Genomic DNA, 27,036 nt, shown 5'->3' on the forward strand with positions numbered 1-27,036 from the left:
GTCCATGGATCAGGGTTTGGGGCCCCTGCTCTATGGTATACAATACTTAACAATTAGAAGCATTTTCAGACATTCCTCCATAAAGACTTTATTTAAAATGGGTCATTGTGGTGGGTAGGATTTAATTAGCACTTTCCCCCTAATTTGCTCATAGGTGAATATTTTTGTTTTTTCTCTTCAACCGGAAGCATATTTAGCTTTGTTTTAAGCCAGGGATGTCAAATTTGTGCCGTCACGTCTTTATGCGACATATCGTGACTTTTCCCCCTTTGTTTAATCGGTGGGCATGGCCAGCATGTGACGCATCTGGCCCGCAAGCCGCGAGTTTGACACCCCTGTTTTAAGCTTTCATATTGCTGTTTTCCTTCCTGGATTAGGAAGGAAGCGCTGGATTAGAGACATGAGTTTGCACGCTCTAGAAGTATGGAAGTGAAGAAAAGAGTTTGGGAACTATTTTTGTTGATTCCTTTTTCTTGCTATCAAAGACCATGTTGCAAAATCAGAAGGTTGCAGTTGGAGTCAGGCACATCTGCATGCAAATATAACCTTTGTGCTCCAAAACAACAACATATAGTAGCAGAAATGTATAATAAAAGTAATATAGCTGGCAGGGGGGGAAAACTTGATGGTGCTTGATTTGTTAACATCCTTCATAGAATGGCAGTGTTTTCACCTTTGGAGATGATAGTGCTGGACAACTAGGACACAACTCTTCAAAAACTGGTCCTCAGAAAATCGATGAGATTGATGGTCCAGTTTCCCATATTTCCTGTGGAAGGTATGTACCATCTCTTTCCTTCCACATCTATGTGAGTGGTTGTACCTGAGTTTTCAAGGGAAATTGATATAGCTTATGTAAAAACAAAATCCGTTCAAAGTGCATTCAGCACTTCTAATATTTTGGAGGCTGTTGGTTTACCAGGAGCTTTCAATGATGAGTAGACTATACATCTGAGACATATTTAGGGAACTTGTATTAATGTCACAATTCTAAACCATGACCATCCCAAAAAGATAGAGAGCAGAGTTGTCCATACGGAAAGCTGACAGTATTTTGGTTTTTCTGCAGTTATCATACTCTTTGTGTCTCTGAGTCCCGGCAGTTGTGGTCTTTTGGACGTGGTCTCCCACAGCACACGGAAAGTTTGGCATCGGATAGCAGACAGGAAGAAAGAAAGTGTATTGACCTCAATGCTCTTCTGGCCCCTAATGGTACTTTTTTTGTAAACACAAATCCTGAATGCAAAATAGTGTTAATACAAAAATGCAAGGGGGCAACATACAGCCACATTTAAGCATATTTGAGACATCCCATAGCTTTGAAAACAGATGGTTAATTCTCTTTGAAAAGTGACTCCTAAAATTCTGATTCGATTTGAGTATATTTTATTCAGTGTTTGATCACTGACTTTTTTGACATTCTGAGCAAATATTCATGAAAGTTCTTTGGAATTAAATTTTTCTGGATTTGTGTGTTGTGTTTACTCTAAAAGTTTAAAGTGATATAAATACAACACCATATGTTTTTTATCACTAAGATCATCCCAAAACTTCGTGAAGTGGTTTGGGTTAAGATTTAATGGCTAGACTGAAGTCACCCAATGTGTTTCCCTGGGTGAAGGTGGACTCAAAAGTGGTTATACCCTAAATCAAGACCTACATTTTTATTTGATTTGATTTGTCAGATTTAGATAGTTGTCCATCTCATTCACAGGGTGACTCTTAGGTGGCGTACAGTTAAAAGCATAAAAACATAGCGTTTAAAAATGCAGTGCATAATCAGTAAAAGGAGCCAGATAGAAAGAAAAATAAAATAAGTTAAAAGTTAAAAAGTGGAGGGAGGGCCTTAAACTGCCAACCAATCCCAGGACTGAGTGCTTTCTAGAGCCGAGTACTATCATGGTCTAAGTTACTGTTCCAAAGGATTGTATTGTTAATTTTTAAACAATTTTTAAAATGTGGGAATTAGGAGATAGTCCTCAACTTATAAAAAGTTTGTTTAGTGACCATTTAAACTTACAACCACACTGAAAAAAGGGAGTAGTTACTATAACCAGACCCAGATTGTTGGGGGGGCAATAAGTTGACTTTGTAAATATACAAATAGAATGAGACTATTGCCTTACACACTGTAAGCCGCCCTAAGTCTTCGGAGAAGGGTGGGATATAAATGTAAACAAAAAGAAAACTATTTTTCATACAATCATTGCACCATCCCCAAGGTGACATGATAAAAATTCAGACACTTGGCAACTGACTCATATTTAAAACGATTTCATTGTCCCAGGGTCTTGGGATCCCCTTTTGCCACCTTCTGACAAACAAAGTCAATTGTAGAAGCCAGATTTACTTAACAACCGTGTTACTAACTTAATGACTGCAGTGATTCACTTAACAAATGTGGCAAGAAAGATCGTAAAATGGGGCAAAACACACATAATAAATGTGTTGCTTAGGAACATAAATTTCGGGCTCAATTGTGGTCCTGAGCTGAAGACTACCTGAGGCAATTTCTCACATTTTAATCAGTTGGGAGGAGTGTAGAAATAGAGAATTGCATAGATATGTAATTCCTTGACCAGCCAAAGCAAAATAAAGATTGTTTTTTTTTAATACAGTGAATTCTGACATTCTAATCTAATATGCCCAACATTCTGGCTGCAAAATATAAACAATATATGATTGGAGTGAGCGCAGAATTCTCCTTCTGTTTGTCATGAAAAGAAAATATATATTTCTGTTAGTGGAGAACGAGAGCTGCTGCATGTTTATGTTAGAAAGTTTAATGAAGAAATTTTTTTTTGAGAGATAAAGAAATTATAAGCTGCGGGTGAATTCCTTCTGGAAATTTCAAAAGCACCCCCACAAAGTTATACTGTAAATCACAAGAGAAAGGAAGGTGCAGAAATTACAGAAATATTGTACTTATTACAATAATAATAACATCTGTCTGACTGTGAGATGAACTATAATAATAATACACTTATATTCATATCATTGTAGAATTGTTGAGAGTCAAAGTTTTTGCTGGAGCATATGTCAACTTTGTCAATATATTTCAGGTAATCTTTTTATTTCTTTTGTAAACTATCTTGACTTCAACATCATTAGCAAACTATCAGTAAGCTAAATTATTATTAGTAGACTGTGTAGCACTTCAAATAGATTATAGAAGATGCTATAAATGAGGACTACCTGCAGTTTGTGAATACAGTTATTCTAATAAGTACCAACTTGCCTAAATGAAATGTGTTCTTGGACCGCACCCAAAAGTTTCTTCTCTTTACTTAGACATTTGGACGATTTGCCAACTTGGCAATCATATTTGCAAACACAATTTCCCAAAAGTTGCATCCCCAGTTTCTACAGGAACATGAATGAGAAGTGACCATGGATCTCCGCCTTCTCAAAGGTTTATATTATGCAGCATCGGTTATGTGAGATAGCAACACTTTTTCGCTTGGGTTTTTCTTTGTTTAGGCTTCTGCGTGTGCTAATGCAGCTACCTCTTTGGAAGTCTTGCCTAGGATCAGCCAGCTGGATAGAGGACTGATTGAGAAATGGAAGTCAGCAGAAATAGGAAGTGAAGCACAGCAGAATGCTAAAAGGTTGCTACTTGTATTGCCTTGTATTGCCTGTTTCTAACGAGAAAATTGTATTTCTGTAAGCATCTATCAGCCCTTTGTGGTAGTCCAGGCAAGAAGCACAACTAGGAGTATCTCTATTGTAAAGCTACATTAGCAGAATTTTGCATATCTGAAAGTACATCTCTCCCTCATTCTCACTTTTAGACTCTCAAAATTTGGGAAGGTCCCTAACTGTTTCCTGCAAGGTTTCCTGCTTGAGCAGGGGGTTGGACTAGAAGACCTCCAAGGTCCCTTCCAATTCTGCTGTTTTGTTATTCTGTTTGCCATGCCCCCACTCCTTCTGCAAGCTTGGCTCCCTAGACACTTATCTAGATTGCAACTCTTCTTCCCATCTCTCATCCCCACATTTATTTATTTATTTATTTTATTTATTTATTTATAATTTAATTTCTATACCGCCCTTCTCCCAAAGGACTCGGGGCGATTTACAGCCATATTAAAAACTAACACAGAATACGAACAACAAATTTAAAAGCAGAATTAAAACCAAATATTTAACAGGCCAAATCAAACTAAAACGGTTATAGACCGGCATAAAACCCATTTAAAATTTCGATTTAAAATTTCGCTTAGGCCAGTCCCGCACGATGAAATAATAAGGTCTTAAGTTCGCGTTTGAAGGTCCCGAGGTCGGGGAGTTGGCGCAACCCAGGAGGCAGCTCATTCCAAAGGGCTGGTGCCGCCACAGAGAAGGCTCTCCCCCTGGGGGGCGCCAACCGACATTGTTTGGTCGACGGCACCCTGAGAAGGCCCACTCTGTGGGAGTGCACAGGTCGATGGGAGGCTATCGGTGGCAGAAGGCGATCTCGTAAATAGTACCATTACAGCACTCTTGAGCCATTAATAGCATATAAATGAATAGCATATAAATACTCTAAAATATTATGTTCCATCCTGTTCTTATCTTTGAACCTGAAAACTCTTCTCCAGCAGATGGATGGGTCAACATTCTGGTCCTATTAGAAGTTAGAGAAAGTTCAGTCTGTTTCCACCCTATCAGCAGATAGCTGAACAGTGAAGGATAAGATTTAGGTTTCTGGAGCTTGAACAAATGTTAATGAGAGCAATTAAGGTCTTATGCACTGTACAAGTTTTTCAAACAAAGACCAATGTTATTTCTGAATGGACATAAAAATTCATTCTTTTTACAGGGAACTTGTAGCTCTTCAGATGTTGTTGAATCTTCAGTTTCCTGCAGTTCTCATCATTGGCCATATCAAGAAAGCTGTTTGAGATTGTAGTTCAGCAACATCTGGAAGGCAGTGATTTCCTACAATTATGGTCCCTGTCAATGATGGTATTTCATTGAATGCCACAGTATGACATAATTGACTGTTTCTGATATAATAGCTGGGGGTAAATTTTATAGCCAAAGGGAAGAAAAGAAGTACAAGATGTGAGATTTGTACACTAACATATGTGGAAAGTAAACTTTGTCAAGATTTATATGGAAGTTGATGAACTCTTATTTATATTTTCTGATTCACATTTTATTCAGACTATAAACTAAAGGAAGTGATTTAATAGCAATAGCACTTAGACTTATATACCGCTTCACAGCGCTCTCTAAGAGGTTTACAAAGTCAGCCTATTGCCCCCAACAATCTGGCTCCTCATTTTACCCACCTTGGAAGTCAACCTTGAGCCTGGGGAGATTTGAATTGCGAAATTGCAGGCAGCAGAAGTAGCCTGCAGTACTGCACTCTAACCACTGTGGCACTGTGGCTCACGTTGGACACGGAATTATTTCCAAGCAAGTATAAAGATGGGTTGGTATGTTGTGGTTTTATTAATGGCTTTTCTTTTTATCTTTTTGGTAGGGAGATAGAAGAAATTTTTTCCTCACCATCTTGCTTAACAGCAAGCTTTTTACAAACCAGGTGAGTAGCCTGCAAGGTATGCAGCAGTGAGGTTGGATACTCAGGAGAGAATAACAAGTCCTGGCTCACTAGTGCAGGGATCCCCAACTTCAGTGCCACGACCTACTACCGTGATGGCGAACTTCTGGCATGCGTGCCACAGGTGCCACACAGAGCCTTCTCTGCAGGCACGCCAGCCATTGCCCCAGCCCGCCTCCCGCTGGCCAGCTGATCTTCAGGTCTCTGCCGCGCATGCGCTGGGGGTGGGGCGCATGTGGGGGGACACACACGCGCGTGCCCAGGGGGTGCTCACATTGCATTTTGGGGGTTTGCGCACGTCCACCAGGTTGGTGGAAGGCCGCCTGCACTAACCTGGAAGCCAAAACGGGGTGCGGGGGTGCTGCGCGCCCCCCACGCCTCGTTTTGGGCCTGGAAGGCCACCAACCTGAAAGCCAAAAATGGGCATGGGGGCATGGCACATGCATGGGGGGGGGGACATTTATTTATTTATTTATTTATTTATTTTGTCGAGTACATATTAGATAATATATAAGTATAAGCATGAATTGAATACATAAAATGGATACAATTAAAGGGAACATTAGGACAGGGACGGTAGGCACACTGGTGCTCTTATGCACGTCCCTTACAGACCTCGTAGGAATGAGGTGAGGTCAACAGTAGACAGTCTTAGGTTAAAGTTTTGGGGATTTTGGGATGAGACCACAGAGTCTGGTAGTGCATTCCAGGCATGAACAACTCTGTTACTGAAGTCATATTTTGTGCAAACGAGATTGGAGCGGTTCACTTTAAGTTTGAATCTATTGTGTGCTCATGCGCGGGGGGGTGCTCGCGTTGCATTTTGGGAGTGCACACGCACGCTTTGGGCACTTAGCACCAAAACGTTAGCCATCACTGGCCTACTACTTCGCCGTGGCCTATTTGCAGCCAGGCCTTGTGAGTGGTGGGCTGGTGTGCATGCGAGCACGCAGCTCAGCTCACGCAAGTGACGGTCTGGCAGGCGTGTGTGTGTGCAGCTCATCTTGTGCAAGGTAAAGCTGGGTGTGTGTGTGTGCACCGGCCTGCCACCAGTTCTCCTCTCTCGTCCCTCAGCTGGGCCACTAAGCTGCTAAGGTTGGGGATCGCTATACTAGTGTCACCCAATTGAATTTAACATCTGAAGAAATTATTTATTGCATTTATCTGCCCCCTTTTCTTCTATAATAATAATAATAATAATATTTTAATTTATAGACCGCCCTTCTCCCGAGGGACTCAGGGCGGTGAACAGCCAGTTAAAATACAGGAAAACAGACAATATTAAAAAACAACCCTTAAAAAACTAATTCAATTGGCCAAAACTAAAACACAATTACACCCTATAAATTATTAAAAATTTAAAACCCCAATTAATCAAATTAAAAAAAATTTTTTTTAAAAATCAAGCCAGTCCAGCGAGACGGAACAAATAGGTTTTAAGTTCGCGGCGAAAGGTTCTAAGGTCAGACAATTGTCGGAGTCCAGGGGGAAGCTCATTCCACAGGGTAGGAGCCCCCACAGAGAAGGCCCTCCCTCTGGGGGCCGCCAGCCGACATTGTTTGGCTGACGGCACCCTAAGGAGTCCCTCTCTGTGAGAACGCACCGGTTGCTGGGAGATTGAAGCCGGCAGAAGACGGTCCCGTAAATATCCCGGTCCTAAGCCATGGAGCGCTTTAAAGATCGTCACCAAAACCTTGAAGCGCACCCGGAAGACCACAGGTAGCCAGTGCAGTCTGCGCACGATAGGTGTTACATGGGAGCTACGTGCTGCTCCCTCAATAACCCGCGCAGCCGCATTGTGATCAGGACAATATTTCCAGACCAGTTGTAGCTTCCCAGCCACTTTTCAAGGTCAATTGGGTTGCAGCGTAGCTAATAACTCAGTTTACTAACCTAATTAGCTCTGTGACTGAATTAAGACTTCGATGTAAATCCATTCCAAATTCTTCAAATCATTATGCCTGCAAAATGTCCCGTTACCTTTAAAAATGAAGACCCTGGGCTCTTGAGATTATTAAAGGATTTCCATATTGCCGCTGCTTGCAGACCCGTAACCCTGACAGATATTTGGAAGAAAAATTGTAGTCATCTTCAAACTTGTTAATCTCAAAAAGTTGAAAATAAGGAGCAAAAATCACTGCCATGCCATGGCTATTCTGAATCTTGCAATAATAAACATCCCATCATCTCCAAACTATATAAAGGAATAAAATTATTATTTGTCCTTCCCACCCATATCCTTATTTCAGTTTTTATCTGGTTCTATGATGTAAATAGGCAAGTAAGTAAATTTCCAGTGATTTATCTGAAGAAGAGCCTTAAATCCTGATAAGTCAATTTTCTCTTTGAAAGATCTGATGCCCAAAAGCTAGGAAATATAATGTAGGTGGTCACTGTATAACATTTCTGAATGGTAACATTGAGAAACATGTGATTGAGCCTTGGACATTCCTCGGAAAATAGACATTCCATTTTGCCTCCTAGATCTGCTGTGTCAATGGACTGTTATATCCCAGTGGATCTGCAAGAAGCAAGAGAAGTTTTGAAGGAACTTAATGGGAAAGATTGGATTGCTGAGGAGGTAAAAAAAACTATATTTTTTCTTTCAATAAAGGGATTATTCCTCATTGGACAGTCTATTGATTGTTCTGTGACCAGATGAGAGAATCCCTAGACGGACTAGTATATAATCCTGATCCCACAAGTAGTACTTTCAGTTGTGTGAAGGTTGTGCTAACAGTTAGTAGAAGATAAAAAACCCCAAAATTCTAATCTAGAACATGGGGAGAGTATCTGGCTTCCCACCCCAGCTTTAGATACCTTCGGGGTAACGATTATCTCCAGTTGGAATGCAACTTTTTTTTTATTATTTATTTATTTGTCACAACATTATATACAGGAACATATATTGAAAGGAAACAATAGGACAGGAACGGTAGGCACTTTTGTGCACTTATGCACGCCCCTTATAGTCCTCTTAGGAATGGGGTGAGGTCAATGGTAGACAGTTTTTGGTTAAAGCTTTTCGGAGTTGGAGAGGAGACCACTGAGTCAGGTAGTGTATTCCAAGCATTAACAACTCTGTTACTGAAGTCATATTTTCTGCAATCAAGATTGAAGCGGTTGACATTAAGTTTGAATCTGTTGTTTGCTTTTGTATTGTTGTGATTAAAGCTGAAGTCTTTAACAGGAAGGACATTGCAATAGATGATTCTGTGTGTTAAACACAGGTCTTGTCAGAGTTGGCGGAGTTCTAAATTCTCTAATCCCAGGATTTCAAGTCTGGTGGAATATGGTATTTTGTTGTTTACAGAGGAGCGGAGAATTCTTCTTGTAAAATATTTTTGGACTCGTTCAATTGTATTAATGTCAGAGATGTGGTATGGGTTCCAGACAGATGAGCTGTATTCAAGAATGGGTCTGGCAAATGTTTTGAATGTTCTGGTTAGTAGTGTAGAGTTTCTTCTTCTGTAAGAATTCAGTGCAGATCTCCCTGTAGAATTGGGAGCTCTGCCTCTTCGTGAGTTCCAATTACACAGAAATCCTGTCCTGATGTACTCCATTCCCTCCATAGCCCATGTCAGCATAGAGTGCTACAGAGTAAAAACAACAAATAACATTAAGAAAAAGCTCATCCACTTTCCCCTACTCCAACAGATGCCACAGCCCCCCTAAGATTAAACACCCAGCAGAATAAAGTTATGGAAAGCCAAGGTTTATGAGTCGAATTATCTAGAACATAGGAGCTACACGGAGAAGGCTTCCTACCTGATCCATGCAACCTCAACCTCATGGGACAATAGTATCTCTTGGCCACCCCTTTCAATATCTTCTCACAAGACAAGTTCAGTCCTGGCAAAGTAATGTCTGACCATGCAACCTGGTACCACACTATAATGGGCTGCATTCAGTGGTGGGATTCAAGAGATTTAACAACTGGTTCTCTGCCCTAATATTTTCTCCCAACAAGCAGTTTGCCAAACTGCTCAGAAAGTTAACAACCGGTTCTCCTGAAGTGGTGCGAACTGGCTGAATCCCACCACTGGCTGCATTTCAGGAGTGGGCAGAGCAACAATCGTTCCTCTTCTTTTCTTCTGAAACTAGATAGATCTGTAGCCAACTATACATACTGTTTTTAAACAGATCTATTTTTCTCTATCGGACCACCTATTTCCTGCTCTTCCACGGAGTTCTCGTCACCAAGAAGCTTTTTTTATTTTTCTTCTGGTGCCCGAGTGCTGTTTTGCTCTTGGAGCACGCAGGATACTGTCAGTAGCTTTACAGTTTGCTGAAGTTGTCACAGATCTGAGCAAGGACTCTTCCAACATTCTAGGTGAGTTTGGAACAATTCTCTTTTTTTCTTTTCACGCATCCTGTGTGCCCCCATTCATACATTACATTCCTCAGTCTCCCAACTCAAGAGAACTCTACATTTTCTCGGAAAAAGCAATAGAGCCATAATCATAGAAGGTATCAGAGATTGTTTTATTCAAGATAGCTATCCAGTCTATGTTTGAACCCCTCCAGTGAAGGGGAATCTATGTCTTCATGAGGCAATCTAGTCCACTGTTTGATGGCTCCGACTGTAGCGCTTCTCTGTAGATTCATCTCCCTGGTTCTGATCTTGCCTTCCAGGGTAACAGAGAACTAGTGTATTCCCTTTTTATGTGACAAATGTTTGTTTGTTTGTTTGTTTGTTTGTTTTGAAGCCATCTAACTCTGAGTGACTTCCATTATAAAATAAGGAAAGAAAAAGAATGAATCCTGGATAGCTGAAATGAGAAAGTCAACACCTTAAAACATTCCCCAGAAAGAAAGAAAAACAAACGAGAGGACCTCAAAAGTCACCCTACTCTTAGACCAGGGAACAAAGCCACATTTTCAATGGTTTTCAGAACCATGTTTTATAGCAGGGGTCCCCAACCTTTCGGACGCCAGGGACCACTAAATTCATAATTTGAAATCCCACGGACCACTAATATGATCTGCCTAATGACTGGCTGGGTGAGTGTGGCCAACTCAATGTCCAGCTTGATGGCACTCACAGTGAGGGGTGCCTTGCCAGCCTCTGCTCACCCCTCCCCTCCCAGCCACTCTTCGCCTGCCTGCCCGGGCTCCTTAGACCCCCAACAGGAAGCAGTTGTTGGAGCTAAGCAGCCACCATGAGAAAGCATTGGCAAAACAGCTCAGTTCAAATTGGATCTGGCCAAGAAGGAGCTCAACAGAAGCAACTCACTCAGGACTACAAGCATAGGCTTTCCAAGCAGAGGAAAGACCTGCAGGAGTGCAAGGCCAGGGACCGGCACCTGGAGGCTCAGCGGGCTGAGATGGTCAGCCAGTTCCAGGCCATGATGCAGTCCCACTGGAACAAGGCCCTCCGGCTCTTCTCCACCAGCAGCACTTCCCTCCAGCCTTTGCCCAAAGCCCCACACCAGGAGGCTGAAACAGACCCCAAGTCGGAATTTCTGCCCCCCCTCCAACCCACACAAAAAGACCCAGAAGGGGGAGACTCTCTGCAGGATTACAAACATTCATTGCACGTATCTATCCCAGGGGCTATAGTTTGAGGACTCCTGATTTAGTGCAATATAAAAAATGCAAATAATTTTTCTGTGGACCACCAAAATTTTCTCGTGGACGATCAGTGGTCCACGGACCACCAGTTGGTGACCGCTGTTTTATAGGACAGCCCTTGAGGACATCAAAAAAAATTCAGAAAGCCTAAAATGTGACCTGAAATACACTCACAATGCTATTTAAAGCCTTAAGTGGCTTAGGCGCAAGTTACTGTCAAGGAACATGGTAGTAGAATTTAGTCCAGAGTCACAGGAGGGACTTCAGCTCTTTTTGCCAAGGAACAAAGAGACAACATAGCTTGGAATCTTTGATAGGCAGGGTGAAGGTGAATCCTTTCTGGCAGTTCACCAGGTATATCTAATAGTTATGTAGATAAGTGCTTTAGTCTGGCTAGATTAATGTTAGGCTGAAGAAACCAAGTACTACACAAGGGGTTACTTCAGTGTATGGTGTCACTTTGGTACACATCGCTAATTGGTTCCAGAAGGTGTGATGGACGAGTCCCAAACAAATCATGTGACTTACCAGTGACCCTTTGTTTCGGCTTGGAATAACTTTCTTGTTTGTCCCTTTTCCTAAGTCAGCCACCTTCCTGTCCGTTCTCCATAGCCATCCCCCTCTTCCTATTGCAACGTGTCGAGTACTGAGCAACATTTTCTCATCAAAATAGATTGAGTACCAAATTCGACAAGTTTTGAAGCAGTCGGGTACCGAGGTAACACTGTAGTTTTTTAATTGTTGATCACCTATAGATATTAATTTTGGATCCTAGACTACAATTAAGATCGACTTTCTACTCCTCAAGATATTACTTATTTCTTCTCTTGCCTCATTGAGGATTTTCCTCAGTTTGGCTTACTTAGCATACGATTGATTCTGTCTATATGTTTAATGACTTGAAAACATCTTTCTTTCAGAAAATTATTGGTCCTTGTTGCCAGGTCCATTTTTAGAGCAAATAGTTCAAATTTTGAAGATGTATGTGTCATCCATGTTGCCTTTTTATATCCGTTTTGCCAAAGACACAACATGGTATGATACCCTTGGAGTGCTTAAAATGCTGTATAAGGTATGTCTGGTAACTTGGAAGTGATTGTGGAGAGTTCATACTGCCTCTTGATATAAAATCCATGGCTTTGACCTATAAATATTTTCCTTCAAGGTCAACATGAAGGCTAAATGCCGACTGCAAACAAGTACCTTCTGCGTAGATGAAATTCCTCAAAAAATTAACATAGAAGAAGATTTTTGGAGATGGAAGCTGTGTGATGCAAGTATCATTTTACATGGTCTCTTGGCCTTGTGTAGAAGGAAAGTATTAGAGCTCATGAAGCTTGGACAGAGGTGAAATGTCCTTGCATATAGTAATTGGAATATATTCTTGCTTTATTCACCATTTTTCCGCAGTTGAAAGTATTTTGGTCAAGAAACCTGGGTTAAAACATCACACTAATCCATAATGTAGTTTGATTTTTGCTTACCATGTTAGAATAGAACATAGTAAAAGAATTGGAAGGGACCTTGAAGGACTTCTAGATCAACCCCCTGCCCAGGCAGGAAACCTTATACTATTTCAGTCCAATGGCTATCCAATCTTTCTTAAAACCTCCAGTGTTGGAGCACCTATAAGTTCTGGAAGAAAGCCATTCCACTAACTAATTATTTTAACTGTCAGGAAAATTCTCCTTATTTCTAGGTTGGTTGTCTCCTGGATTAGTTTCCATTCATTGCTTCTTGTCCTCCTTCAAGGAGTCAACCTATTCTTCCTTTAGAGAATAGGTTGACTTCTTTTTTGTTGCAGACCCTCAAATATTGGAACACTTCTATCATGTCACCCTAGTCCTTCTTTTCACTGGAATAGACATACCCAGTTCCTGCAACCATTCTTCATTTAATCTCCAGTCCCCTAATCATCTTTGTTGCTCTTCTCTGCTCTCTTTCTAGAATCTCAGCATCTTTTTTTTTAATATCATGGCAATCAAAACTGGATGCAATATTCTTAGTCTGGTTTTAGCAAGGTATTATACTAATACTTCATGTTGGGTGAACCCTAGCATTGCGGTTTCTAAACTAGCCTGGGGATTAGGAAATTCTTAAAACTAAGTTAATTTTAATCTATTCAGTGTACTGCTTCATAGTACACTGAGAACTTTCCTACTTTAGGATTGACTTGAAAATCTGAGAACCATGTGAGCAAGTACTTATAAAATGGCAGTGGGTTTGAGCAAGATAGTGCATAGAACAATTATAATTTTAAGGAATCTAATGCATTTTACGAGAAGAACATTTCATTGAACAACAATGGTGTTGTTAAATATCAATGTTTAAACCTCTTTTTCCAAGCCACTTTTACATTGATTCCCTGTCGCTCCTAATCCCATAATTTCACATGTAAACCAATGGATACACAACAAGCTTTTCTTCTGGAGCCTGGAGTGTGGAGCAATTCTCTCTTTGCGAGAAGCTGTGATTATTTCATGACAAGGCTAGGAATGCTGTCAAAGGATGTGGCTTAATAAAGTGCTATTGTGTGTATAGTCCAGTTGCTAGCTTTCACCCTGCAGGCTGAACTTGAAACACTTAGGAATACTAACAGGAAATTCAGGAACTACAAATAAGTATTATTTCCTGAGTTTCAAGAACAAGCTCCCTATAAAGAAAAGAAAACTTCTTGTGTATCTTCCTTCTTCCTATCCTATCTAAGCAATTACTTGTCCCTCTCTTTTGAGCAGTCTAGCCTGGCTCCACCTGTTTTTAGATTTTTCATTGATTGGAATCTGCTGTTGTGCTTTTATCACTGTGAAAACTCGCAGATTTATTTTGTTAATGCTTGAACAGGGTTTTTCTCTTGAGTACAGGTAGACATGAGCACAACTGAGTCCAAAATTTCTGTGAGACATGTGTTAAGTGAGATTATGGGGATGCTGCAGTGGTCATAAGTCTGAAAAATGGTCATAAGTCATTTCTTGAGTGCTGTTGTACTTTGAATGGTCACTAAATGAACTATTGTAAGTCAAGGACTATCTGTAATGTATGTGTATATATATGTGTGTGTGTGTATGTATATGTGTATGTATGTATGTATGTATGTATGTACGTATGTATGTAAGTGAATCTGGCTTTCCCATTGATTTTGCATATCAAATGGTTTGCAAAAGATGATCACATGACCTTGGGACACAGCAACAATCATAACTATGAACCAGTTGTCAAGCATCTGAATTTTGATCACACGATCATGGGGCTGCTACAAAGGTCGTAAATGTAAAAAATGGTCATAAGTCATTTTTTCAGTGCCGTTGTAAATTTGAACGGTCACTAAAGGAATTGTTGTAATTCGAGGACTATCTATATCCGACACATTAGCCTGCCTAAGGGGTGAAATGGACTGCTTTGCTGTGGAATTATGAAAAGTTCTCAATTAGAGAATTGGGGAATTGTTGATTTTTTTTCTTCATGGCAGTTATCTAATTGTGCCCAAGCATAAACATTTGCTTTGAAAGAGAGGGTTCATTGTTTTTATTTTCGAGACGAATCGGAAAACATTTGAATTCCACAGTTTAGCTGTTGCAATATACAAAAAAAAGTATATTGATGCAGGTTGGAAGCCAAAGGGACAAAGGCAGTTGGGAAGCGAAGAAGGTTTTATGAGATATTCTTTTGTTTCAAAAGATTTCCATTTTTTTCCCCCTTGCAACATGCAGAATATCCCAGGATACAGCTTAATCTCTTTCTGCTATTTTCCTTTCGTCTACAATGTATCAGTCAAGAGGGGAATACTTTATTACGGGTCCTTTGCTGTACAAGAGGTAAAAAATCCTTTTATATATATATATATATATATATATATATATATATATATATATTCTTGCTTATTGGAGAGTTGGTGAGGTTTTTCTTGTTTGCAAAAGAATGTGCAAATTGTTTTTCCAGTGCAAAAAAAAAAAGGACTTCGGATAGGGGAGCGGAAATGTGTCGGCCTGGGAAAAGACTGATCAGGAATTTGCTTTGGGGAGGGTGGCATACCATTTGTGGAGAGCAGAGTTTTTCGACCTTGCCAACTTTAAGAGGTGTGGACTTCACTTTCCAGAATTCCCCAGCCATCCATACTGGCTAGGGAATCCTGGGAATTGAGGTCCACACCTCTTAAAGTTGCCAAGGGTTGACTTAAAGCAGGGGTGTCAAACTCAAGGCCCGTGGGCCAGATCTGGCCCGTGGGGTGCTTAAATCCGACCCACGGGCCCAGCCTGCAAGTATCAATGGACCGGCCCATGGTGCTTCTGCTGGCCAAAACCAGGCCGCACGGAGGCGCTGTGAGGCCCCTGCAGCCTATTTTTGGCCTCCCCAGCCTCCAGCAGCATTCTACCCACCATAGCTACGCTCACCCCAGTCACACCTACCATGCCCATACACCCACCCACCCCCGGCCCTCCAAGGTCAAACACAATGAAATCGAATTTGACACCCATGACGTAGAGCCTTAGCAATGAGCCTCTTTATATCTTATGGACGATGGACCCTAATTATTTGTTTGTTTATGTTTGCACCATTCAAAATGTGATATGGAGTAAACTCCCCTCCCCCCGTCAGCTTTGGAAGCCATACTAGGCCGGAGGCTTCCGTGCTGCCACTTTCCAATGTGTGGGAAAATAGGAGGGGGGATTTGGTAGAGGGGCCCATTAGACATAATGACATTTTTCCTGCCGGTCAAGGTCAGGCCAAGCCTGCATCTGGAGAAGGAGTGGCCAGAGTGATGTCTCGAGATGGGACAGTTCGCAATTGGAGCATGTGATTGGCAGAGGGGTCATGAGGGTGGGGATTTTGGAGTTTGTCTTACTGAGGAAAAACCCGGATCCCCAGATTCTGATTTTATCCAGTTGTGCCAGTTTACCTATGCTAGTAAAAGAACTTTGAAAGATGTTTGCTTCGGAGTCTTTTCTGCAGGAGAGTTTTTTCTGGAACGCTGACACCCCTGTAATCAGCAATAATATGATCACAATTGAGCCCAAAATCTCTATTGCTTAGTGAGACATTTGTTTAAGGACGTTTTGCCCCGTTTTGACTTTTCTTGCTGCAATTGTTAAGTGAATCACTACAGTTGTTAAGTGAATCACTGCAGTTGTTTAGTAACATGATTGTTTAGTGAATCTGGCTTCTCCATTGACCTTGTTTGTCAGAGGGTCACAAAAGGTGATCACGTGACCCCTGGACATTGCAACCGTCATAACTATGAGTCAATTGCCAAGTGTCTGAATTTTGATCACGTGGCCATGGGGATGCTGCGATGGTCATAAGTGGGGGAAATGGTCATAAGTCACTTTTTTCAGTGCCGTTATAACTTTGGACAGTCACTAAACAAACTAATGTTAAGTCGAGGGCTATCTGTAAAGACAAACAACACAAAGAAGCAAGCAAATGAATAATGCAGGACCCTCCCATGCAACCCTTTATCCTGCAGGACTTTGGCCTCGGAAGCAGTTGTACACATGTCAATGTGTCTTGGACACTGGACACAGTGTAATAATGTTTTGAATAAAATAAGTAAAGTTTCTTAAGGGCTCGTTTAAGGAAGCTCCAAATCACATTTATTTTAGTTCATTCCCTGCCATCTTTCTCTGCTAGCATTTTGAGAATGGAGATTTAAGGAAATGTCCCAAAGGTGTTTTTTCAAGAGGCAACTGGACTTTCTGGTTTTTCCTTTGAAGAAGCTTTCCTTCTCATCCAAGAAGCTTCTTCAGCTCTGACTGGATGGTGAGGAATGGAAGGATTTATACTCCTTGCCAGACAGCTGGTCATTTGCCTTCTTTTAGAGAGTTGTTGAGGCCTGCATCTCAAACTGAAGCGCAAATGGTTCCTATAGACTGCAATCTTTCTGCAAATCCGTTCCTATTCCTGCACCATTCAAAGGGTGTTCATCCCAAAGTGCATAGCTAAATGTCTATGGAGATTCTCAGTCATCCGGTTCATGGTTCTCCCAAATGTGCTTTTTTCAAGAGGCAACTGGACTTTCTGGTTTTTCTTTGAAGATATTTATTTATTTATTTAATCAAATTTTTATACCGCCCTATCTCCCAAAGGACTCAGGGCGGTTTACAGGCCGATAAAACACAAATATCAAACAAGGTAAAAAACTAATTAAAAAACTTATTTAAATAGGCCATAGTTTAAAAGTACAGATTAAAATAATAAAACCCCATTTCCTAAAAAGAATCAACCCCAATTAAAATTAAATAAAAACTTTTAATCCAGTCCCGCTTGAATAAATAAATGCGTTTTCAGCTCACGGCGAAAAGTCCGAAGATCAGGCACTTGGCGTAAACCAGGGGGAAGTTCGTTCCAAAGCGTAGGAGCTCCCACAGAGAAGGCCCTACCCCTGGGGGCCGCCAGCCGACATTGTTTGGCGGACGGCACCCTGAGAAGGCCCTCTCTGTGTGAGCGTACGGGTCGGTGGGAGGCATGAGGTAACAGCAGGCGGTCCCGTAAGTACCTGGGCCCTAAGCCATGGAGCGCTTTAAAGGTGGTAACCAAAATCTTAAAGCGCACCCAAAAGACCACAGGAAGCCAGTGCAGACTGCGTAGTAGCGGTGTTATATGGGAGCAACGAGTGGCTCCCGTTACTACTCACGCAGCTGCATTCTGGACTAACTGCAGCCTCCGGGTGCACTTCAAGTGCAGCCCCATGTAGAGAGCATTGCAATAATCCAAAAGAGATGTAACCAGGGCTTCTCATCTAAGAAGCTTCTTCAGCTCTGACTGGATGGTGGGGAAATGGAAGGGTTTATTGGAAGAATAAATCCCACCACCCAATCAGAGCTGAAGAAGCTTCTTGGGTGAGAAGCAAAACGTCTTCAAAGAAAAACAAGAAAGTTCAGTTGCCTCTTGAAAAAAACATCACCTTTGGGACAACCATAAGCTGACTGAGAATCTCTATAGACTTTTAAAGGATGACTGAGAATCTCTATAGACTTTTAAAGAAATGGTTGAGATACTACTATACCCTGTATTCTGTTCTGGGAAGTCTCGGGGGGCGGGGAGGTGGAAGGGGAAATGGGGGGGGAGGGGAAAGATTATAAATTGATTGATTGCCAATGTACAGGAATAATTGAAGAACTATATGAGCTGGAATGGTGTAAAGTCGGGGCTGCTCAGCAACCACTCCAGAAGGGAAAGGGTAGGGAGAGAGGAGTAGAAAGAAGGAAGAAAGTAGGTAGGTAGGTAGGTAGGTAGGTAGGAAAGAAGGGAGGGGGAAGAAAGGATAGGAGGAGAAGAAGGAGGGGAAGAGGGAGGGTTAGAAAGGGTGGAAGTGAGAAGTGGGAAGGAGGAGAGGAAGTAGGAAAGCGAGGAGGAGGAAGCATGGGGAAAGTAGAAGAAGGTAGAGAAGGGTAGAAAGGACCAAGGAAGGGAGTGGCGGCTGAGCAGGCCCGACTGAGCATAATTAGAGTATAGAATCGATTGTTGGATAAGTGATTGTACTGTACACTGGTTAAATTGTTGGAATTAAGAAATGGTTGAATGCTGTTAGGTTATTTGAGGAGAAAATGCATAAATATAAACACCATCATCAGAATTGCCTTAAAAGCAGGTTTCCTTTGATTTGCTTACATTCCTTCTACGATAAAATGTGAAAATTGTTTATTGGTTTTTATCTCTTTTTCCCCCTGGACTTCTCCAGGATTTAAAATGGAAAGCTCGCCTTGAATGGGACATCCATCGGAGGCTGAGAAATAGTGACCCTCCAGAATACCCTTTCTTTTCTCTGAAAGTGCGACGCCACTTTCTTGTTGAAGACACCTGGCACAAGCTCAGTATAATAGAGGACACCTACCTGAAAAAGCAACTGCTGGTGAGCTGATGCAGAGTTACCTGAGCTTTGAACCTGAGAACTCACTGGCGTAGTGAAAAATGGTCATTTCAAAAGGTCATTAAATGAATGGTTGTAAGTCAAGGATTACCTGTATTTCGCCTTAATTCTAAGAAACTAGACACAATGTACAGGCTGAAGGTCACCTCTAATTTTCCTGCACCTAACAGCAGTAGAATAGCTTGGCTGAGTGATGCATCCAAAACCAGTCAATGGGTTAAAAAACATCAAATCCTTTTGACCTCCTGCAAATTCAGAGCTTTTCTGCTATTCACTAAAGGAATTTTATTTATTTATTTATTTATTTATTTATTTATTTATTTATTTATTTATTTATTTTGTCACAACAGTATATATAAGCATAAGCATGAAAGTAACTATATAATATATAAGCATATATATATAAGCATAAGCATGCAATAACTATATTAATTGGATATAATGAAAGAAAACAATAGGACAGGAATGGTAGGCACATTTGTGCTCTTATGCACACCCCTTACGGACCTCTTCGGAATGGGGTGAGGTCAATAGTAGACAGTTTTTGGTTAAAGCTTTGAGGATTTTGAGAAGAGACCACAGAGTCAGGTAGTGTGTTCCAAGCATTAACAACTCTGTTACAGAAGTCATATTTTCTGCAATCAAGATTGAAGCGGTTAACATATTAAGTTTAAATCTATTGTTTGCTCTTGTATTGTTGTGATTGAAGCTGAAGTAGTCTTTAACAGGAAGGACATTGCAATAGATGATTCTATGAGTTAAACACAGGTCCTGTAGAAGGCGGCGGAGTTCTAAGTTTTCTAAACCCAAGATTTCAAGTCTGGTGGCATAAGGTATTTTGTTCTATTCAGAGGAGTGGAGAACTCTTCTTGTAAAATATTTCTGGACACATTCAATTGTATTGATGTCTGAAATGTGGTATGGGTTCCAGACAGGCGAGCTGTATTCAAGAATTGGTCTAGCAAATGTTTTATAAGCTCTGGTAAGTAGTGTAGTGTTTCTGGAGAAGAAACTACGTAAGATTAGGTTTACAACTCTTAAAGCCTTTTTTGCGATGTAGTTGCAGTGGGCTTTGGCACTTAGATCATTGGATATGAAAACTCCAAGGTCTTTGACAGGGTGGGGGTCATCTGTAAGGTAATGTCCATCGAGTTTGTATTTAGTGTTTGGATTCTTTTTTCCAATGTGTAAGACAGAGCATTTGCTGGTTGAGATTTGGAGTTGCCAAGTTTTTGACCATTCTGACACAAAGTCAAGGTCTTTTTGAAGGGTAGCTGTATTGTTGGTAGTGTTAAATAGTTTGACATCATCAGCGAAAAGAACACAATTACTTTTAATATGGTCACAGAGATCATTAATGTATTAAATGAAGAGTGTTGGTCCAAGAACCCTGCCTTGGGAAACGCCGCTATTGACAGGAACAGGATTTGATAGGGCACTGCCTATTTTGACCACTTGTCTGTTTGACAGGAACGCTGATATCCAATTGTGGAGGGGTCCGGAGATGTCGTAGGATTTTAGTTTTAGGAGAAGTTTGTCATGTACCACTGAGTCAAAAGCTTTACAGAAGTCTACGTAAATTGCATCTATTGTTTTGCCTTGATCAAGATTTGTAGTCCATATGTTTTTGCAGTGAAGAAGTTGTAAGTTACATTTTTTTTTTCTGAAACCAAATAGTTTATTAGAGAGTAGATTGTTTGTTTCTAGGTAGAGGATAATGGATTGGTTGATGATAGATTCCATAACTTTACAGGTGACACAGCATAGAGAGATTGGTCTGTAATTTTCAACTAAGCTGGATCTCCTTTTTTGAAGACTGGAATGACCGTGGCTAGTGACCAAAGTTTGGGAAGGGAACTGGTCATGAAGGCTTTTCCAAAGATTATGCTTAGGGGTTCTGCTATATTAGTGGAAAGCTTTTTTAAGAAGTATGCACATAGTCCATCAGGTCCTGTAGATAGGGATGGTTTCAGTTTGCGAAGAGCTTTTTCAACATTTTCTTCAGTGAAATCTATATGTGTTAGGTCGTTGTTGGTGCGGTTGGGGAATGTCGGGTATGAGCCATTACTGTTAACAAAGACTGAGCCGAAGAATGTGTTAAAGATGTTTGCATTAACTGTTCCATCTTTATTTTCTTTGCCGTTAGATTCTTTTAGTGGTGGGATAGATCTCGAGTCATTAAGTTTGTTGTTCACAAAATTATAAAAAGCACGATTGGAATTTGTGCGCAGAAGGTCTTCTTCTTGCTTGGTGTGGTAATTGGTGCATTCAATTTTTATTTGGTTGCATATATCTCTGTATCGGTTTTTGAAATTTGCTACATGTCCCTTTTTGTTTTTCTCCAAAGGGATCTTTTTTTTGGATTGAAGCTTTTTTATTGATATGGGTAATTTGTTTTTCTTGATTTTTGTGGTAGAGTTTAATGTCTCTATTGATTTCAAGTAGGAAAACTCTGTAGTGGTCTTCAGCAGTGATACAGGATGAGAATAGATTTTGCCAGTCAAGAAATGAGAGGTAGGTGTTTATAAGGTCATAGTTGGCTTTTTTGAAATTGTAGTTTGGAATACTATTAATATGACGATTTTTGTAAGGGTGTATATTGAGACAAAAGTCTATCATGCTGTGGTCACTGTTGGAAAAGGGTTCTTTTATTTGTAGTCCATAAATTGAGTTGGGTTGTTGCAGAAGATGAGGTCAAGGCAGTTGTTGATTCTTGTATTGTTAGTTACTAGTTGTTCAAGACCTAGATTTGTGACAGCGTTGTATAGGGTAGTATGGATGGGTTCAGTTGTACATTCATTTGTTATCCAATTAATATGAGGTAGATTGAGGTCACCCAGGAAGATGAGAGGATATGGGCAAGAGGTAGCCCAAGTTAGTAGTGAGGTTAACATGTTCGCATGTGCGATGTCGTAGTCGGGGGCTCTGTAGCATAGTAGGAATCAAAGTGTGGTTTAAGGGACAGGTCGCATACAATACAATTCAACATTTTTGCAGCTTTCTTTGTCCATCTGAAGAAGGATGTTTGTGTTTCAATTCTTTCTTGCAATTCTTAAAACTACAACTTTTTTCCTCAAATGTTGCAGAATCCTGAGTTGCCTGGGCATTCTCCAGGTATGTTCAGAAACCTTGGGGACCCTTGAAAGGAAGATTTTGAAGCAGGTGGGAGGGGGATCATGGTAGGGAACCATTCAGAAGCAGCTTCATGTAACTATCTGAGATCTGCTTCTAGTCATTGGGGCACAGATGAGATTGCTGGATGAAGGCTAAGCACAATCATTAACCTCTGCTCTAGGGCTTCTATGGACACCGATTCCTCAATTGTTTTCTCTCAGTCAGGTCAACAGATGCCTTGAACTATCCCAAAGGTGCTTTTGCAAAAATCAGCTGGACTTCCTAGGTTTTTTTTTCCTTTTTCAAAAAAAAAACCCAAGAAAGTCCAGTTGCCTTTTGGAGAAGCACCTTTTGAACAACTATGACTTAGATGATTGAGAATCTCCATATACATTCTTTGGACTACTTTTCCTTTCTTTTTTACTTGTTTTGGCAGGTTCAATTTGAAAATGAAACGTCTTATTATGGAGATAAAGGTTTCGTGGTAGAATTCTTTTCAGAGGTGTTTGAGAAGGTGGTACAGCCAGAATATGGGATGTTTATGTATCCTGAACCCACTTCCCCAATGTGGTTCCCTCCCAAGGTAAGTTTATCAGACCCAATTCCAGTTCAGATGAATTCAATTCATCAAGATGATACCTACCAACCCTGCCCACATTAACCCAAGGGGGTATCTGTTGTTGTTAGTTGCGAAGTTGTGTCCGACCCATCGCAACCCCATCACTTACCTTTGCTACCGGTTCGCAAATGTGAGCACACGTGCCACCTCTGTGCATGTCCAAGACTTTCTGCGCATGTGCAGAGCGTCAAAAACGGGATGTGATGATGTCCAGGCGGGTGGGCGGAGCCTCCCAAGCGGCTGCCTACCAGTTTACCCGAACTGGATAGAATTGGCTGAATACCACCACTGGACCCCATGGACAACATTCCTCCAGGCCTTCATATCCTCTGGAGTCCATTTAAGCTCACGCCTACTGCTTCAGTGACTCCATCCAGCCACCTCATTCTCTGTCATCGCATTCTTCTTTTGCCCTCAATCTTTCCCAGCATTAGGCTCTTCTCCAGTGAGTCCTTCCTTCTCATTAGGTGGCCAAAGTATTTTAGTTTCATCTTCGGGATATTGGATCTTAATGTGGAAAATATGTGGAAGTTTGATTTGTGAAGTTCTACACCTGGTCTTTTGTTCATTGAAAAAAAATTGTCTGTGAAACACCTAACTGAGGGATTATGAGGATTTTTAATCCCAACACCTCTTGAGGCTCCAAAGTGTGGGAAAGTTGCCTTAAGGCAGGGGAGTCAAACTCACTGCCCGCGGGCTGGATGCATCATGCCCTGGCCATGCCAACCCCCTATTTAGGAAAGAGGGGAAATGTCCCGATACGTCACATGACAATGACGTGATGACATGAATTTAACACCCCTGCCTTAAGGGACTATAAAATTTGAGCTGAATGAAAGGAAGCATTTAACCAATTAGCAATCTGCATTTTGATAAATAACTCTCTCTCTCTCTCTCTCTCTCTCTCTCTCTCTCTCTCTCTCTCTCTCTCTCTCTCTCTCTATATATATATATATATATATATATATATATATATATATATATATATATATATATATATATATATATATATATATATATATTTGTTTTCTGAGGTTTTCGCGGGTGTTTGTATGTAGGTCTTTGGTTATTCGGGTTTTCTCCCGCATAAAATTGGAAGTGTCTTGGCGACGTTTCGACGAAGTCAAGTTTCCACCCAATCAGTTCAACCCCCCCCCCCTAGCAGTTAAAAGGAAGAAACAGCTGTGATCACACATTGCTCCCAAAAGCACGAAGCTGAAGCCTGAAGATGACGAATGAGACTTCGTCGAAACGTCGCCAAGACACTTCCAATTTTACACGGGAGAAAACCCGAACAACCAAAGACCTATATATATATATATATATATATACATATATAAATTTTATTTTAATACAAATAATCCATCATCCATTAAACTGTGTCATCTAGGTACAAATGTTTGTGCAATAACAGTTAAAATTTACAATCATATTCATTATTTAATCTATTCTTGGCTTAATACCAATACATTAAATATCTAATACTTTACATCCTTTTCTTAATTTGCTTAACTCTATTAATTTTTTTCTATATTTTACTCCTCTACTTTTATTTCTAATTTTTATATTTGTCCTCTAACCATCGATAAAATGTTTCCAATATCACATAATAACCAGTTTGTTCTTTCTCTTTAATTGCCAATGTTAATATATGTAGTTCCATCTCTAACCTCCTATGCTCCTCTTCTAATTTCTTTCGCACTTGGCTCCTTTTTTTTGTTTCTCTTTCCCACATATATTATGGTTAATCCTATAATATATGCCTTTGCTGTATCCTATACATTCTGTAATAATGTTTCTTCTTTTCTATTCGCTTTGAAGAAGAACTCCATTTCTCTTTCCATGAATTGTATATATTCCTTTTCTTTCCATATTGTTTGATTCATTGTCCATCTTGACTTCTTTTTTTTTTGTCCCTTCCATATAACTTTTATTGGGTTGTGATCTGCCCAGATATTTGTCTGAATATTTATTTCTTGTATATTAGCTATTGGCTCAGTTGACATCCACAACATGTCTATTCTGGACCAGGATAAATGTCTGTTTGAATAAAACATATATTGAGTTTTCTTGGGGTATGCTTTTCACCAAGCATCTTGAATATCTAGTTCTTCTACAATTTAAAAAAAAGGTTCTTGGGAGTCTTTTCCTCCTTTTTTTGTTTATTTTACTAGATTTATAGTCCGAGTCTACATCTACAATTTCATTCAAATCTCCTACAATGCATATGTTTTCGTATTCCAATTCTATTATTTTCTTACATAATTTACGATAAAAATCGTCATGCTTATCATTTGGTGCATATATTGCCACTAGAAGCATTTGTTTATAGTTCATTATTATCTCCACCATTAAGATCCTCCCTTCCTCATCCATGAAGATTTGTTTAGCTTTTATTGTCTCTTTAATATAGAGTGCTACACCCCTCTTAGTTTGTTGTAGGAGAGAGGCATATAACTTCCCAATTTTCAGGTATTCCAATATTCTATTAAGTTGCTTTTTAATATAAACTTCTTGTAAACAAATTGTAATTTTACCATTGTAATTTTTCTGATTTGTTAAAGGATTTTTTTATTTTATAGCCAATTCAGTCCATTTATATTAATTGACATTAACTTTATTTCTTCTTCCATGGTGTTTACTTATAAATGGGATTTGCTGTTCTAGTTGCTCTTTTCCCTTTTACTTCTTTTGCCCTTGCTCCTTCTTCTATTGCTATTTCCTCCCGTTCTCTTGCATCTTCCTTTTGCTGTATGTTTTATTTTATTTATTTTTATTTATTTTCGTATTTTTATACCGCCCTATCTCCCTAGGGACTCAGGGCGGTTTACAGGCAGATAAAAAATTCATATAAATACAAAATAAAACATCAATTAAAAAACTTATTCCAAATAGCCGAATAATTAAAAATAACAGTATACATAATAAAACCCATTAAAACCAGTTTAAATTTAAAATCTAAAATCTAATCCAGTCCTGCGCAGATGAATAGATGAGTTTTAAGCTCGCGGCGAAAGGTTCGGAGGTCCGGAAGTTGACGAAGTCCTGGGGGAAGCTCGTTCCAAAGGGTGGGAGCCCCCATAGAGAAGGCCCTTCCCCTGGGTGTCGCCAGACGGCACTGCCTAGCCGATGGCACCCTGAGGAGTCCCTCTCTGTGAGAGCTCACGGGTCGGTGAGAGGTATTCGGTAGCAGCAGACGGTCCCGTAAATAGCCCGGCCCTATGCCATGGAGCGCTGCCATGGCCCTATGTATGTCTCTTTCTTCAGTAGGTTTCTCTTGACATCTAACCTCTCTTTCCTCTCTCAATCTCTCTTCCTCTTGTGGTCCCAAAAACTGATCATAAAATTGTTCCGCCTTCTCTACTGAATCCAATCTACACTTTTGTCCGTGCCATGTCACCAATATTCCCTCTGGAATTAGCCATCTAAAGGCTACTTATCCCATTGTAGAAAGGTGTGTCCCTTTAAATACTGCAAAGGTAATCTGTATTCCTTCTCATTGACTGTGCTTGTTGGGAATTGTGGTGATGTTCTCTTGCTGGTTTGTTCTTGCAGCCTTCTATGGAGAAGAATAAATATTTCCTTTTTGGTATTCTCTGTGGACTCTCAATAGCCAACCAAGTCACTGCCTACATACCCTTCCCGCTTGCTGTCTTTAAAAAGCTGCTTAACAAAAAGCCAACTCTCAGTGATGTGAAAGAGCTAAGCCCGGTCCTAGGAAGGTAAATGAATTCTATCAACTTACTAGGAACATTTAGTCTTAACTGATTTTATCCAGTCATTGCACTCACCCTACAACTAACAAAACCATGTTTCTGTTTCAAAGAATGTGCCAAAAGGAAGGAAATCCTAACATTTGAATGTGGTTTAAGATGAGTTGGCCAAGATGTAGAGATCAGCAAATCATTTGTCATTTCTCCCCTCATCCATTCTGCAGTAGGAATGCATCCCTTCTCTTGATTTGAGTTGCTATAGTAACCTATAGTAGAACACCAATGTCAAACTCGCGTCACATTGCCATCGCGTGACATTTCATGACTTTGTTTTCCTTTGCTGAGCTGGGCGTGGCCTGCGTGCAATGCATCTGGCCCATGGGCCGCCAGTTTGACACCCCTGGAGTAGAAGATCCCCAGTTACATAGCTGTAATGGCTGACAGAGAAAGTGTTCTCTATGCATAACCAAGGGCAAGAAGTAACTGTGAGAGGGATCTTGGAGTCCTAGTGGACAACCATTTAGATATGAGCCAGCAGTTAGCAGCAGCTGCCAAAAAAACCAACACAGTTCTGGGCTGCATAAACAGAGGGATAGAATCAAGATCA

General features: G+C 40.5%; 1 protein-coding gene across 1 annotated transcript in view; it reads left to right on the forward strand.

Moving 5' to 3' along the window:
* LOC131203051 (probable E3 ubiquitin-protein ligase HERC6) overlaps positions 1–27,036 on the forward strand; it is a 49,262-nt gene that overhangs the window by 12,205 nt on the left and 10,021 nt on the right. Inside the window, exons 6-18 of the mRNA XM_058192922.1 lie at positions 657–778; positions 1,070–1,212; positions 3,004–3,062; positions 3,481–3,608; positions 5,468–5,527; positions 8,030–8,126; positions 9,689–9,878; positions 12,040–12,191; positions 12,285–12,392; positions 14,827–14,931; positions 18,795–18,965; positions 22,534–22,680; positions 26,272–26,438. Coding sequence (XP_058048905.1) covers positions 657–778; positions 1,070–1,212; positions 3,004–3,062; positions 3,481–3,608; positions 5,468–5,527; positions 8,030–8,126; positions 9,689–9,878; positions 12,040–12,191; positions 12,285–12,392; positions 14,827–14,931; positions 18,795–18,965; positions 22,534–22,680; positions 26,272–26,438 — 1,649 coding nt within the window. The remainder of the gene's footprint in view (positions 1–656; positions 779–1,069; positions 1,213–3,003; positions 3,063–3,480; positions 3,609–5,467; positions 5,528–8,029; positions 8,127–9,688; positions 9,879–12,039; positions 12,192–12,284; positions 12,393–14,826; positions 14,932–18,794; positions 18,966–22,533; positions 22,681–26,271; positions 26,439–27,036) is intronic.

The sequence above is a fragment of the Ahaetulla prasina genome, chromosome 8 (assembly GCF_028640845.1).
Source record: "Ahaetulla prasina isolate Xishuangbanna chromosome 8, ASM2864084v1, whole genome shotgun sequence".
Lineage (NCBI taxonomy): Eukaryota > Metazoa > Chordata > Lepidosauria > Squamata > Colubridae > Ahaetulla > Ahaetulla prasina.